Source organism: Peromyscus californicus, unplaced genomic scaffold, assembly GCF_007827085.1.
Source record: "Peromyscus californicus insignis strain IS unplaced genomic scaffold, ASM782708v3 Scaffold_10__1_contigs__length_136768540, whole genome shotgun sequence".
Lineage (NCBI taxonomy): Eukaryota > Metazoa > Chordata > Mammalia > Rodentia > Cricetidae > Peromyscus > Peromyscus californicus.
Window position 1 is genome coordinate 89,400,686 of NW_026294391.1, and position 16,634 is coordinate 89,417,319.

The 16,634-nt window shown below is 36.0% G+C and overlaps 1 protein-coding gene across 4 annotated transcripts in view; it reads left to right on the forward strand.

Annotated features, from left to right (window-relative positions):
• Tbc1d8b (TBC1 domain family member 8B) overlaps window positions 1-16,634 on the forward strand; it is an 83,433-nt gene that overhangs the window by 7,797 nt on the left and 59,002 nt on the right. For all 4 annotated transcript variants that reach the window (XM_052736627.1, XM_052736620.1, XM_052736634.1 and 1 more), the window contains exons 2-5: window positions 9,201-9,311; window positions 11,989-12,107; window positions 14,043-14,268; window positions 15,067-15,307. In XM_052736627.1, the coding sequence (XP_052592587.1) occupies window positions 9,201-9,311; window positions 11,989-12,107; window positions 14,043-14,268; window positions 15,067-15,307 (697 nt within the window). The remainder of the gene's footprint in view (window positions 1-9,200; window positions 9,312-11,988; window positions 12,108-14,042; window positions 14,269-15,066; window positions 15,308-16,634) is intronic.

Consider the following 16,634-nt stretch of genomic DNA (forward strand, 5'->3'; position numbering starts at 1 on the left):
TTTTTTTTTTTTTTTTTTTTTTTTTTTTTTTTTTTTTGGTTTTTCGAGACAGGGTTTCTCTGTGTAGCTTTGCGCCTTTCCTGGAACTCGCTTTGGAGACCAGGCTGGCCTCGAACTCACAGAGATCCGCCTGGCTCTGCCTCCCGAGTGCTGGGATTAAAGGCGTGCGCCACCACCGCCCGGCCTGAATTAGTCTTTTGATACATTGACATATGAGTCTTAAATAGTACGGTTTATAAACAAAGATGCTAAGAATCATCCTATTTTCCTATATTTTAATGTTGAGAAATGTCACTAGGTTTAATTAACCAAATATCTACTATTTTTAACCCCATAAGACATTAGAAACTTCTGTCTGTGACAGCAGTTGCTTCCATAAAACAGTTCGAAGCTCTAACTGGGCATGGTGGCATACACTTACAATCCTATCACTTTGAGACCGAGACAGGAGAATTTGTGATTTTTGAGGCCATTCTGGGCTTTGCGGCGAGATCCTGCCTCAACAAAAAAGTTTTTCTTTCTTTTTAGTAAATAAAGATTTCAGTTAGAGAAAGAAATGTGTGTGCATGTAAAAATTTCTAGTTTTCAAGTATATGTCTTTTAAAATGTTCAAGGATGAAGAATACAACCTAAAAAAGAATTAATTTTTATTAACTGTTTTCCAGAGCTCTTTGGCAGCTTTCAAAATGCCATGTGGCTATTGGGTTATTCTAAAATAAGCACTCACAGTTCTGTTTGGAGGATTTAGATCTGGTAGCAAAATAATAGAATCAGGAAAATGTACAACCTCTGTTGAAAACACTTTTCTTGTATTTGAATATATTTTTTTACTAAGTGCATTGGCAGTTTACTAATTAGTTTTCTCATTAACATTTAATGAGGTTGACATTATAAAAAATTCAGTAAAGGTGTACTGGCCAGACGTTGTAAGCATGGCAACTTATGATTAAAGGATCAGCTGTCAGGTTACAGCAGTTATTACTATGGACAAAATTTATAACCAAACATTTTACATAGACTAGAAATGAATCTAATTGGTAATTAGAAGTTCATTTACATTATTCTTTTGCAGATAGAGTAGCGTTGTCTTACACAGTGCCCTCAATCTACTTTATAAACAGAGCTGCTTGCCAAAAAAAGATACACAGTAGTTTGTGTACTAAACTCGCATATTGGTTGATGAACATATCATGGTTTGCTTTTTTGTTGCTATGATAAAACACTCTGACCAAAAACAACTTGGGGAGGAAAAAGGTTTATTTCATCTTGTAGTTTACAGTCCATCATCTGGGGAGGCCAAGGCAGAAACCCAAAGCAGGAGCTTGAAGGAGAAACCAGGGAGAAACACTGCTTACTGGCTTGCTCCCAGACTCTTACCTTTCTTATACAGTCCAGGTCAACCTTCCTAGGGATGGTACTGCCCACAGTGGGCTGGGTACTCCTACATCAATTAGCAATCAAGAAAATGCCCCCACAGATGTTCCTTCAGGCTAATTTGAAGGAGGCAATGCCTTAATTGATGTTCCCCTTCCTACATATGTCAGGTTACAGCCAGTATTAGCCATTACAAGCATTATCTTTAAACTGTAGCTGTGTCAATGGCCTTTCCTTTAACATTCAACCCTTTATAATTCCTTGCTTATCACAATCATTGATCCAATACAGAAAAAAGACATTCATTTCAAATTTGCAAGTATCTGAAAATGGAAGGGACAATGTCATTGATCTATGTACTTTTTTTTCAAATCCTCAGTTTATTTATGCATGTATACACATACTCATGTACATTATATATTTTTTTTTCTTTCTTTTTTTTTTTTTTTTTTTTTTTTGGTTTTTCAAGACAGGGTTTCTCTGTGTAGCTTTGCGCCTTTCCTGGAACTCGCTTTGGAGACCAGGCTGGCCACGAACTCACAGAGATCCACCTGGCTCTGCCTCCCGAGTGCTGGGATTAAAGGCGTGCGCCACCACCGCCCGGCCACATTATATATTTTTAAGTAAACATAAAATATTATAATTTCCATATTGCTTTTTTAGTGTTCCTTATATCTCCCATTCCTTCTCCCTCTGTATTGCCTTTCTACATCCCCAGACAATGCCCCCCCATTTCCCTATTCCACTCTTGGCATCATATATGCACTACTATCTGCTAATCTAGAAATCTTTGTGTCCTATTGATCTTTCACCATCCCTTTTTATTTTCCTGGTTTGAGGGTTACCCTAGGTTTTATTCTCACATGCAAAGATTGAGAGCTAAGAGCCACAAATGGGAGGGAACATGCAGTATTTGTATTGTACTTTTTATTAGATTTTATTTGTTTACTGTAGTATTTGGGGGGAGGGAGAAGAGGACAAGTGCGGGTCAGTTCTCTTCTTTAACATGTGTCTCAGAGATCAAAGTCAGATATCCAAGTTTGTCAGCAAATACACTAACCCACTGAGCCATCTCACCAGCCCAGATCTGTGTTCTTAACACTAGCTGCCTGTTATATTTGACTGAGGAACATTTAAAAGCAACTAAATGATATTGGCGTATTTGTGGAGAAATTGATGACTTGGATTTAATTTAAAATATTTCTGGAGGGAAGAATAAATACAAGTGTTGATAATTATTGGAACTAGATTATGAATACAGAGAAGTTCTGTTATATTTTATTTTTAGTGTTTGAAAACTTTGTAATAAAAAGTAAAAAGAATAATAACAACCTTATGAAAGATCAATTAAATCATAATCCCTGGGCTTCAGTGTTTTCAAAACTTAAGTTTTAAAACCCTTCTAAGCCGGGCAGTGGTGGCGCACACCTTTAATCCCAGCACTCAGAGGCAGAGGCAGGCAGATCTTTGTGAGTTCAAGGCCAGCCTGGTCTACAGAGTGAGATCCAGGAAAGGTGCAAAGCTACACAGAGAAACCCTGTCTCGAAAAACAAAACAAAAAAACAAACAAAAAACTCTTCTAAACGACTCAAATTTGTAGTTTGGGTTGAGAATCATTATCATGGAACATAAAAAATAATGAAGATATAGAAAGATCTGGACAAATTGGAGTGCTCAGGCAAAAGCAATGATATATAACCAATCAAACAGCAGAGTATAGAGCCCAGGCCTAATTGATACATCTATAACACAACTCCTGCACCTAAGGCTCAGGGATCACTGCGGAAGAGGGGGTGAGAAGATTGTAAGAGCCAGAGGAGCAGGGAGTTTGTGTCTCCTAGAAATGTCAGAAACTACACCCATGAAGTCTCACCAACATGACTGACTAAACATGAGCTGAGTAAGGAAGACAGCAACTGTAGACGTGCCAAAATAGATGGAGGGAAGACCATGGCCTCAACCCTACGCAAAGAACTACTGGCAATTACGGAATGCTGAGAATGGGAGAAATAGGCTTTCCTAGGGAAGAGCACACCAACTGGTTATCCATACCAAATGGTCATCCCCGAAACATACATACCAATGACATTTTACAGACTAAACAGGTTGTAATTATGTAATTATGCATTATACACATACATAACAACCATAACAATAACAACAACATTAAGAGAGGCCATGAAATTGAAAGAGAGCAAGGGGATGAACATGGGAGGAATTGGAGGGAGGAAAGGGAAGGGAGAAATGATATAATTATAATATTAAAATTTTAAAGGTTATTAAAAAGATTTCATTTTTGAACAAAGAAATCAATGATGTAAAATTAAAATGGGTAAATGTAAACATTTATATATATTTAAATCATTTCTACTGTACAAATAATACCTAGATCAGTGCTTACATTTATAAAAAGAATCAGTGTATTTTTATCACAAGCATAATTTAATAATTATGTAGTATCCAAAACAGCTAGCCATCTTAGGCTGCATTAAAAGAACCATGGGAGTTAACTGGAGATGTTGCTTAGTGGTAGAGTGCTTGCCTAGCATGCACAAGGCCCTGGATACTGAAAGAAAAAAACAATAAAAAGATTCATGGAGTCTATAATATAATGGTCTATGTATGTTCAGACCTTATCTGGTATTGAGGTGGGCTTGTTTTGGAGATGAGTCTCGGGTAGCCCAAGTTGATCTTGAACTTCCTGTGTAGCTGAGGATAATCTTGAACCTGTGACTGTCCTGTCTCTATCTTCAAAATATTGGTATTATAGAAAGGAGCCACCATGTCTGGCTTAGTAGTCAGGGTTGAGTGACAATTTTAACCACTATATCCAGGATAGGCCAAGTAGTTGGTGGGACCTAACTGCAAAGTGAAAACTAAATGGCCCTTTAAATCATAAGGATTTTAAGATACTGACAACAGAGTATTAAACAAAGCAGTCATTCTACACACAGAGCTCTATGTACAGATCATAAACCCAGATAACAGGCCCTGACTATGACCTTTGGAAATACAATTCCTTCTGTATTTTAGAAATAAGCAGCCTTGGTGAAGTAAAGGCAAGGGATACTGTATAGGAGGTACATGTGCTAGAAGTTAGATTCTATGACCAGTCAGGATGTTTACCACTTCCAAAGTCTGTGGTTCTTTATCCTGCTGAAAAGATTGGCTTGTGGATAGTAATTATTGTTCACAAAAAAGTGCCTTTTAAAAAATATGTAACTTGGCATTTTTGTAATATTACTGTGGCATTTAATAAAAAACATAATTCACATTAATTAATGTACTTATTTCCTTAAGAAGGTGGGTGTAACTTGTTTTTCAGGATGCTACCAAAACCCATGGACTTTTACCAGAATCTGTAACATTGGTTGATATCTTAGTTATAGTCATTAAAAGGATAATTGAGTATCTTTATATTTAAAATGTCTCATTCTGCCGTGCAGCTGACAGTGTCTAGTCTATTGTGAATTTGTGGTAGTTACAGAGGTTTCCCATGATGTTCAGGCAGGCAAATGATGAACCTCTGTGTGTATGGACAAGCAACCCAAAGTTGCTTGCTTATTTTCTTGTACTTTAGAACTCAGACATTGGCACATATTAATTCCTGTATGACTTGCAGGGACTTGATGATGATTACAGCTTAATGAGCTGGAAGAGTTCCCTAAGTGACTAGAAATGTATTCTAGTGCTAGCTTCCAAATTACTTGTTGCATAGTTTTATATTAACTGCCTAATTTCATGCACTTATAAAATCCTAACAATTTCCTTTTATATTATGTAAGACATAATGTCGTCAACATTTTTGTTGCCAAAAATAATAATAATAACCTTTCTTGTCAGTGATTTTGACCACTTTGTCCCTAGTGTCACAACCTATCAGAGGAGTGTTGTGTCACTTGGAAATGATTTTGTGTCCTCTCCTGTCTGTCTTCTCTTCCTCCTCAGATGGCCACACTGCCACTGTTCCTTCTGCCAAACTTTACCCACTTATTTTTCACCAATTCTTCTAAAATTACCTTTTATAATGTGCATGAATAAAGAAATAACAATTGAACTAGTTTTATTAAAAATCTCATAAATAAATAAATAGCTTTCCTTGCAGCCATATATTTTTTTCTTTTTTCCAAACATTGTTTAAAATTAAACTCTTTGAAGACAAGTGTCAAATAAACTAGCAGCCAAACTGCCCTGTTGTAAATACTTTTCCCCCCCTTTGAGATAGGATCTCACGTAGCTCAGGCTGACTTCACACTTTGTATATAGCCAAAGCTGACTTTGAATTTCTGCCCTTCCTAAATGGTAGGATTCCAAGTGTGCACTCCCACGTCCATCTTTTAGTAAATACTTTCGTAAGTTTTAATTTCTTTATCCTGACAACTTTGTCATATGCATATATGTATGGATACACATGGATTGATTTTTTTCAGCCAATCTCCTTTATCTTTTTGCTACTACTCTTTTGTCTTTTGAATATTTTCATTCTCCTGTCTTCAAATTGAGAACATTCTCCCTTTCTTCATTTCCTGAGTAATTTCACTCACATTACTCTTAGAAGACTATCTGCATAGGTTTAGCTCCTCTTTCCTTTACCCTTGACCAAATGTCTAACTTCTTAAAGCAACCACTTTGATGCTTAATTATCTTTCTTGTGATGCTGAAATCCTCTGATATTTCCCACCTCATTAGCTGAAGTATCATCATCTCCCCCCTCTCTCACTCATTCCCATTGTCTCTTATCCAGTATCTCCTCTGAAATAGTATCTGTCTAGATTTTCTGATTCTTGATGCTTCAATAAAATCTTCAATTCATACCTTACTTTTATTTTCCTTTAACAGTGCTGAAAATCAAACCCCAGGGTCTCCTGCATGCTAGGCAAGCACTCTGCCATCAATTCTATCCCCAGCCCACATCCTAACTTTTGACCATATCAAATAATTTCTTTCCTTTATAGTCCACATGCTGCCATTGCAGAAATCGTCTTTTTTAAAATCCTGCTTCATTTTCTTATATAAGGGATGGAATACCTACCATATGGACTAGAAAAGCTTGTCACTATACAATTTTAAAGAGGCTTAATTTAAGCCCACTGCAGGGTGCTATCCTAATTTGAAGTATGTCAATAGGTAAAACTTTAGTTCACTTGATTTTATTTTATTGACTTATTTTATTTAAAGAATTTTTCTTTTTGAGATTATACTTACATCATTTCCCCCTTCCTTTTCCTCTCTCCATACTCTACCATGTACCTCTCTTTGCTTTCTTTCCATTTTATTGGCTCTTTTTAAATAATTGTTTATATATGTGTATGTATATTTTTTCTTAAATATAACCTGCTCAGTTTGTATAATGTTATTTGCATGTATATCTTCAGGGCTGGACATTTGGTGTTAGGGTGCAGTGGTGTCATGTATGCTTCTTTTTAAAATTTATTTTTTTAATGTGTGTGCAATATATTTTGATATATTCTTTTTCCCTTATCCAACTACTCCCAGATTCTCTTCACCTCCCTACACACCCAACTCCATGCATTCCCTCATTCTCTCACTCTCATTCTCTTTCTCTCTCATAAAACAAAAGTGAAAACAAACAAATTTTTTGATTGATTTATTTTATGGACATGAGTGATTTTCCTGCATGTATATCTGTGCACCACATGCATGTCTACAGATGGTTGTGAGCCATCATGTGGGTGCGTGGTCCTCTGCAAGAACAGCCAAGTACTCTTAACCACTGAGCCATCTCTCCAACCCACAGGAATCCTTATTGAGAATTTTTCCCACTATCAAAATCCTTGGTCATATTACTAACTGACATTATGCTACATTTGTGACCCTTTTTATTTTATGCTTAGTCCCATATCCACACTCCTATCTTTTCAGCTGAGTCAAATTTCCCTTTCTATTTTCTATTCTCTAATTTGCTTCCCATTATGATTGTAATGATTTCCATATATGCCCTCTTACTTGTATTTTCAATGAAAGCTAATTTGAAATCTGAACTCTTTTCAAGTGGGTAAAAATAGGAAAAGAACCAAAAGCATGGTTTATAATTGTTTTTGATTTTTCTTGAAATAATATATGCTGAAATTATAAAGAAATGCTCATAGAGCAAAACCATCACTCAGCCAACCAAAGTTTTCAAAATGGAAAAGTAGATGGATATATTTGAGCCATTCCATGGCACAGTTAAGGTAACACCTTATGCACTATTATACTTGAAGTTAACATACAAACCCAGAGGTAGGAAATATAGTTATTCGCAGAGCCCTTATAATCTAGATAAGGAAGTACACATATTATATATGAAACACTTAGAAAGTAGTTGTAATAACAAACCTAGTAAGTAAATACTCAGTTATGTAGTATAGAATTTAACTGTTATAAGTATTCAGAGAAGAGGGAAAACATTATTGCTTGGCATTGCTACTAAAGATTTCATAAGGGGAGTGGATCTTAGAGGAAATATGCAATTTGGATTAGCTGCACTTAGCTAGAAGACTTTTGTTAACATTTCTCAGTAAAAAGATAATTGTTCAGCAAAGACCCTAAGGGAAAAATTAGCTGGCTATTTAAGAAAACAGAAAATTTTGTTCCAGGAAGTAGTAGGGAATATAATCAGATAATTACAATGGAACTAATTGAGCAAGAACCTTGAATTCAAAATTGAGGAATTAGGAATTGTTGAAAAGAAAATCATTTTACTGAAACATTCTTAATAATGATAATTGTATCTTATTTACATATTTAAGATGTTCTTATACAATACAAAGTAACTAATACTGAATATTTCACTATGTGCTGAACAGTGCTAAGTCAGTGGTTCTCAACCTGTGGGTTGCGACCCTTTTGGGGGTTGAATAACCCTTTCACAGGGATCACCTGTCAGATGTCCTGCATATCAGATATTTACATTATGATTCATAACATTAGCAAAATTACAGTTAGGAAGTAGCAACGAATATAATTTTATTGTTGGGTCATCACAACATGAGGAACTGAATTAAAGGGTGGCAGCATTAGGAAGGTGGAGAAGCACTGCACTAAGTGATAACTCGTTTCATCTTTATGATACCCTTTTGCACTTGATTCTTTTTTGTCCTCATTACTTTAAAAATGACGATGTAGAAATAGAAATCACTTTATCAAGCTCAAATTGGAGTAAGTGACAAAGTCAGAATTCATTCGCTTATAGTCTCTGGTACTAGATTCTACCTCCTTGTCTAATAAATACATAACCTTCTTATAGAAGTTAAATACTGCGAATAAGATATGTGGACAGTTAAGCTTCACATATTTTTATTGAAATAAAACAAACACTACTTATATTGATAAAGATTAGTCTTTCCATCCCAAATACGTATTTTTTGTTTGGTCTATATTATGTCTGGTTAGGTGTGGGTGTTTATGTGTGTATGCATGTGCTTGGAGGCCAGAGGACACCCTTGGATGTTGTTCCTTAGATGTCATCTACCTTTTTTTCCCCTTTTTTTCTCTTGTTGGTCTGGAACTCACTAGGTAGACTAGGCTGGTTAACCAATGATCCCCAGGGACCCAACTTGTGTCTGCCTCTCCAGTGCTGGAATTACAAAATATGTGCCATCATGTACGGCATTTTTAATGTAGTTTCTGGGGATTGAACTCAGGTCCATGACTGAACTAATCTCCCTATCCTCCATATATATTTACTTTAAGAAAAAAGTCTCAATAAAGGCTCTTTAGAGTAGAATTTTTTTTAAAATAAGTTCATTCATTTGTCATTTGAATCATTTTTTTTTTACATCCTGTAAAGTCCTTATTTTAACAATTCTTTTCTGTTACAACAGGGCTTCTAGTTGGGACTCTTGATTCTGTCTTAGACTCTACTGCTAAAGTGGCTCCATTTCGCATCCTACACCAGACACCAGATTCTCAAGTTTACTTGTCAATTGCATGTGGTAAGTATGATAGTTTAAAAAGCCTTGCAGTTCAAATATAATCAAGATACTAAAATAATTATAATAGAACAAATTGAGCCTCAAATTCCAAATTGAAGAGTTAATAATTACAGAAATGAAAATACTTTTGCCAAAACATTCTTATTAATGAAGATTTTAATCTTATTTAAATGTATAAGATATCCTTATCTAAAAACAAAATCACTAATATCAAATGTCACTGTACACTAAGCATTGTTACAAGTGCTTTGTATGTAGGAAAACTGAATATTCAAATTTACTTATACTCCTCAATTGTTTTGAGACTTGGAAGCAAGTTAAATACAACTATTCTTTGAGAGTATAATGATACCACTTCTGTTTTAAGAATGATTTTTTTTTTTTTTTTTGGTTTTTCGAGACAGGGTTTCTCTGTGTAGCTTTGCACCTTTCCTGGAACTCACTTTGTAGTCCAGGCTGGCCTCGAACTCACAGAGATCTGCCTGGCTCTGCCTCCCGAGTGCTGGGATTAAAGGCGTGCGCCACCACCGCCCGGCAGTTTTAAGAATGATTACAGGTTATTGGGAGATTAAAAGTCTAGTGATGTGAGAATCCTGAAGTATGTGGTCCAGCAGTATAGATTCTGAGCATGCTTTTTTGGTCAGTGTTATTGCTACCTGAGACCTTTTTGTTTTGTTTTGGTTTGGTTTGGTTTTTCGAGACAGTTTCTCTGTGTAGCTATGGAGCCTTTCCTGGAACTCACTTGGTAGTCCAGGCTGGCCTCGAACTCACAGAGATCCGCCTGCATCTGCCTCCCGAGTGCTGGGATTAAAGGCATGTGCCACCACTGCCCAGTTTACCTGAGACCTTTTCTAAACTTAGTAATTCCTTACCAACTGCTGGGAAGATTGGACCTTCCCTATTAAATATCAAGGTTCTCTTTTTCTTTTGTTGTTGTTGTTGTTCTTCTTCTTCTTCTTCTTCTTCCTCTTCCTCTTTCTTTTTCTCCTCCTCCCTTCACCCTCCTCCTCCTTCTCTTCTTCTTCACTGAGATACTTAGAACATGGAGTTTAATGTGAGCCCAAAACTTAAAGGTTCTTCCCTGAAAAAGTAGAAGGCTGACATTTGAATTTTTTTAATTCACATACCTGATATTTCTCAAAAGGCATTGTAACCTTGAAATATGGAGGAATGATTTGCAGGTAGTGCTATATAATCCTTCATACCCAGATGGTCCTGATCTTTCCACAGAGTATATTGTGGGTAGTGTGGGAAAGAGATTGTGATGAGTTTTCCTAATAATACAAATCAGAATACTTTCAACTCCTGTGTAATATTTGTCTTTCATTCCCATGTCATTTCATTTCCATTGTGATATTGAACAAAACTAGAATCTTCGATTTCTGGCCTTTTTAATATTGACTGATTTCTTCTTTTCTCCTCCCCTCTTTTCTAAAGTGGGTGTGTATGTGTTTGAGAAAGTGCACATGAATTTGTAGACTTCATTATTTGTGAACATATAGCATACGATTACATTAGGTTGTGTGACTTTGAAAGAAATTCCTCTCTAAATTTCCTTTAGTCATCCTGCTGAGTCTATTCTCCTGGCTTTTTAAAATTACATTCTATCAAAACTGAATGCAGGTAAGATTAAGAGAATTTCATAACCTCAGTTCTGAAGCTGATTAGCCAAAATGGTTTTGAAAAAAAAAGTCCTTTCTACTTTAAAAAGGTAAAATGTGACTGTTCTTGCAAATGAAACTGATATATAAATGTAGTTCTTATTCATATCATGAATAAAAGTCTGACAGGATTATGGAAAATGAACAGTTTTGCAGTGTCAATAAAATTTTAACTGTGGTCCTCTCTATATATCATGGGAATATTCTGTGAAGTCAAGATTATTTCTTTTTAATGAGATCTGTATAATCTACATTTCTAGGAAGGTTTTTAAAGATATTTGGTAATGGGAGGAGTGGGGCTGGATAATGAAAGTTTCTATAAGTGAAAGCAAACCTAGAAATAACAATATTTAATATGACCCTCAGTAAGACAGCTAAGACTGATGCAGTAGATCTTATGGTTTACTATTGCCACAGGGTTTCTGACTTCCATCATGCAATGTCTGGGAGTTCGCTAAGTTTTTTTAGTGAATGGACTGGTTGTTTATCAAAGAGTTTGTATGTTTAGTAACCATAGTAAAAAGTCCACATTTGTACAGCAATGCGAAGGACTGTCACATGCTTGCCATTTTCAGCCATGAAGAATTTAGACACAATGCTAGTAGTTGTATTTGACCACAGGGTAAAATGTGTGTGTGTGTGTGTGTGTGTGTGTGTGTGTGTGTGTGTGTGTGTGTGTATTTCCTACGTGTTTTCTTTTTTAAGATAATGATTGCTTTCTAGGCACTAATTACTGTTATCTTATTTTCAGAATTTTTATATTTCTTCTAAGTTATAATCACTTTTCTCTCATTTTATTAAATATTGCATTTTTTATTTATAATAAATATAACTACTATTTGTGCTCATATATTCATATGAAATAGAGAATAAATATGTCTTTATTTCTATATAGCTCTCATTTGTGAAAGTGACAAAATAGTTTTATTTCTTTTTAAAATAAATTTGTTTAAATATCAAGAGAAGGTTTATTAAGGAGTTTTCCTTGAATCTTTCTTCTCTATATTATTAATCAGGGGCCAACAGAGAAGAAATAACAAAACATTGGGACTGGTTGGAGCAAAATATCATGAAGACTTTATCTGTGTTTGATTCAAATGAAGATATTACTAATTTTGTACAAGGCAAAATAAGAGTAAGTGGAATGGATGAGTGAATAAAGAAGATGTAGTTTGTATTCACAGTAGAGTTATATTCTCCCATAAAGAAGAAATTATGTAATTTGTAGAAAATGTATAGAATTGAAGATAACTGTATGTTAAGCAAAAAGAAAGCTAGACTCAAAGCCAAGTAGCCCATGTTTCTTTCATATGCAGAATTTAAATTCTACACCACACACACACACAGACAGACACACACACACACAGACACACACACACACACACACACACACACATACTCACATACAACTTGAACGACAGTACTACTTAAAGGAAGGAGGGAAACTAATGGGAACAGAGAGAGAAATGGGGATAAAATGAAAGACAAATATTACGTTTCTCTCATACACAGATTTTAAATATATTAAAATCTAGATTATAGAAAGAGAAGTAGGAGAAAAAGACAAATATTACATGTTTCTCATACACAAATTTAAATGTATATTAAAATCTAGATTATAGAAAGAGAAAGGGGAAAAAGACAAATATTACATGTTTCTCTCATGCACAAATTTAAATATATACAAAAATCTACATTATATATATATATATATATATATATATATATATATATATATATATATATGGCATTGAAATTGGGAGTAGGAAGGGGTCTGTGAAGTAGAGATAGTGGAGGACAAGAGAAGGTAATGGAGGTGAATTGTGAGCAAATTACAATGATGTACATGCATGGAAATGGAATAATGAAACCCAGTTTTTATATATATTTACTTTTAAACAACAAGAAATTATGAAAATCAACTTAACTTTAGTTTCCTCATTACTTTAGTTGGTATGAGTTCTAAGCCCTCAAATAAAATGTGCATGACTCCAAAAAACATTGAGTGATATGGATTGTGGTAATAAATTTGTAATCTAAGATTACAAATAAAGCTTGCCTGAAGATCAAGAGGACAGAGCCAGCCACAGAGTTAGCCACAAAGGTCAGGCAGTGATGGCACACACCTTTAATCCTAGCACTCGGGAGGCAGAGGCAGAGATCCGTCTGAATTTCTGTAAATTCAAAGCCACCAAGGACTACAGGAGATTAATCCAGTCTAAAAGAGAAACAGTCAGGCGGTGGTGGCACACACCTTTAATCCCAGTACTTGGGATCACATACCTTTAATCCCAGCACTAGGAAGATTGAGACAGGAAGTGATATGACTGGGCAGAGAAAGGAACATAAGGCAGGAGGAGGCAGGAATTAGGCCCTTTCGGCTGAGGACTCAGAGGCATTCAGTCTGAGGATTGGTGGAGACAGGATCTTCTCTTTTAGGCTGAGGAGCTGACGAGGTGAGACGTGGCTGTGGCTTGTTTCCTCTGATCTCAGCATTTACTCCAATATTTGGCTCTGGGTTTTTATTGTAAGACCATTTAGGATTCGCACAACAATGGATATATTCTGTAAATGGAGCACTAAAATCTTCAGCCCTCTTAAGTAAAGATTGGAGGTGACACAGATGGTCATCCTCACACGAAACCTTTTTAGGACTATCAGAAGCACATGTCTGAATGCCAGAAATAAGTGGTGCAGAAAACTGTACAATGGTTTGGTTTTTTTGGTTTGGTGCTCTTGTGAATATTCCTAGTGGTGTTTTCATTTCACTGTCTCTTAAATAGGATTTTGAACAAAGCTTTTGTTCTTCATTCAGAAGATGTTTGACACCTACATTTGTGATAGCTTCTTATAAGGAAAAAAACCCTGCTGCAAAACTAAAGACAATGTGTTCATCTCTATCCTAAGAGAAGTATGTATATGCACACGTATATACATACAACCTATATATCCATAAAGGCCTATTTGATCAATACTTAAAATTAAAAACTTTAAATCTGCACTTAAACATGTAAAAGATTTTTGTTGCTAGGTGATGGGAAGTTTTCAGAAGCTATTTTATCTCTTCCAGGGACTAATTGCTGAAGAGGGAAAAGATTCTTTTGCTAAAGAAGATGATCCTGAGAAGTTTCGAGAAGCCCTTTTGAAATTTGAAAAGTCTTTTGGTTTACCTGAGCAGGAAAAATTAGTAACGTATTATTCATGCAGTTATTGGAAAGGACGGGTTCCTTGTCAGGGTTGGCTCTATCTAAGCACCAACTTTTTGAGCTTCTATTCTTTCTTGCTAGGATCAGAAAGTAAGTGTTTGCTTATTGCTTATCATGGCTTTCAATTTTCTGAATGACCTAGCAACTCAGTGGCATTAGGTTGTGTATACAGTAATGGAATTGATATTAAAAGTAATTAAATTATATGCTCACATCAAAGAGGTTTCAACCACAGAAAGAATTCCCTTAAGGCTCTCTATGTAAGACAGGGAACAATTAAAATGTGTATAGAAAATCTTAGACATTATGAGTAGCAGACGAATTTTAAATGATAAGCATCTGGTATCTAACCACTTCTGCCTTGTTAGAAGCTGTCCACTTGCTTTAATATGTGTTTTAATTCTTGTTTTAAACATACAACATAAGCTAGTAGCCATTGTACCTACATCTCATTTTGCAGCCACATATAATCCAATGGTATTATTTATAGCATATGTATAGCTTTTAAATCAATGGTTATATAATTAGATAATTGTATAAAAAGAAACAGATTTAAACATCACATCAAAAATCTTTTTCTAATTCTTTAAAATGATATCTGTTCCATGTACTGAGTATATAACTCAGTGGTAGAGTGCATGTCTGGCATGCATAAGGTCTTGGGATCAAGCCAAGTACCATTAAAAACAAAACAAAAAATCAAAAACATATATCTATTTTTAAACTCACTGATTATTATATATTTATGACAATGCTTCAAAATTTAAACTAAATTTGACCTCTAAAGTACTGTGTTATTTTTCCAGTGGTCATTATAAAAGTACTGAATTATGAACATAAATCAATATTGAAAATTTAATTGCACTTACTTACAACTCTTATTTGCAGTTAAACTCATTATCTCCTGGGATGCAATCTCAAAACTAGAAAAGACTTCAACTGTTATACTAACAGAGAGTATTCACGTATGTTCACAAGGAGAGCATCACTATTTTTCAATGTTTTTGCACATTAATGAAACATACCTTCTTATGGAACAATTGGCAAACTATGCCATAAAGAGACTTTTTGATAAGGAAACGTTTGATAATGACCCAGTCCTTGATGATCCTCTACAAATTACCAAAAGGTATTTAATATTAATGTTTACTTCTCTTTTCATCTATTATCTGTTGGGGGTATGGGGGAGTCATGCATGCCAAGGCATGGGTACAGAGGTCAGAGGATAACCTGTAGAAGTCAATTATCACCTTCCACCATGTGGATTCTGGGGAGTCATTTAAACTCAGGTTCTCAGCCTTAGAAGCAAGCACTTTTACTCTCTGAGCCATTTCACTGGCCCCAATATTTACATTTTAAAGTATTGTTTGACTGTAAGAATGGTATAATGTTATTAACATTAAAAGTTAAATGTTCTATGTTATATGATAGTTTTTCTTTGGGGTTGATCATTGATGCATATATTTGTAAGTTTATTTGAATACATTTCAGAACTGCTTCTTCTCCATGAAATTTAATTCTAAAATATAATAGAAGTTAGGTTTGGAAATTATTATTATTTTTTTATTTTGCAATACAATTCAGTTCTACATATCAGCCACGGATTCCCCTGTTCTCCCCCCTCCGGCCCCCCTCACCTTCCCCCCAGCCCACCCCCCATTCGCACCTCCTCCAGGGCAAAGCCTCCCCCGCAGACTGAGATCAACGTGGTAGACTCAGTCCAGGCAGGTCCAGTCTCCTCCTCCCAGGCCGAGCCAAGCGATCCTGCATAGGCCCCAGGTTTCAAACAGCCAACTCATGAAATGAGCACAGGACCTGGTCCCACTGCCTGGATGCCTCCCAAACAGATCAAGCCAATCAACTGTCTCACCCATTCAGAGGGCCTGATCCAGTTGGTGACCCCTCAGCCATTGGTTCATAGTTCATGTGTTTCCATTCATTTGGCTATTTGTCCCTGTGCTTTATCCAACCTTGGTCTCAACAATTCTCGTTCATATAAACCCTCCTCATTCTCACTAATTGGACTCCCAGAGCTCCACCCGGGGCCTAGCCATGGATCTCTGCATCCAGATCCCTCAGTCATTGGATGGGGTTTCTAGCACGACAGTTAGGGTGTTTGGCCATTCCATCACCAGAGTAGGTCAGTTCGGGCTGTCTCTCGACCATTGCCAGCAGTCTGTTGTGGGAGTATCTTTGTGGATTTCTGTGGGCCTCTCTAGCACTTTGCTGCTTCCTATTCTCATGTGGTCTTCATTTACCATGGTCTCCTATTCCTTGTTCTCCCTCTCTGTTGTTGATCCAGCTGGGATCTCCCGCTCCCCCAAGCTCTCTTTCCCTCGACCCTCGCCCTTCATTACCCCCACTCATGTCCAGGCTGTTCATGTAGATCTCTTCCATTTCTCCGTCATTGGGCGATCCCCGTGTCTTTCTTGGGGACCTGTATTAAATAGGATTTG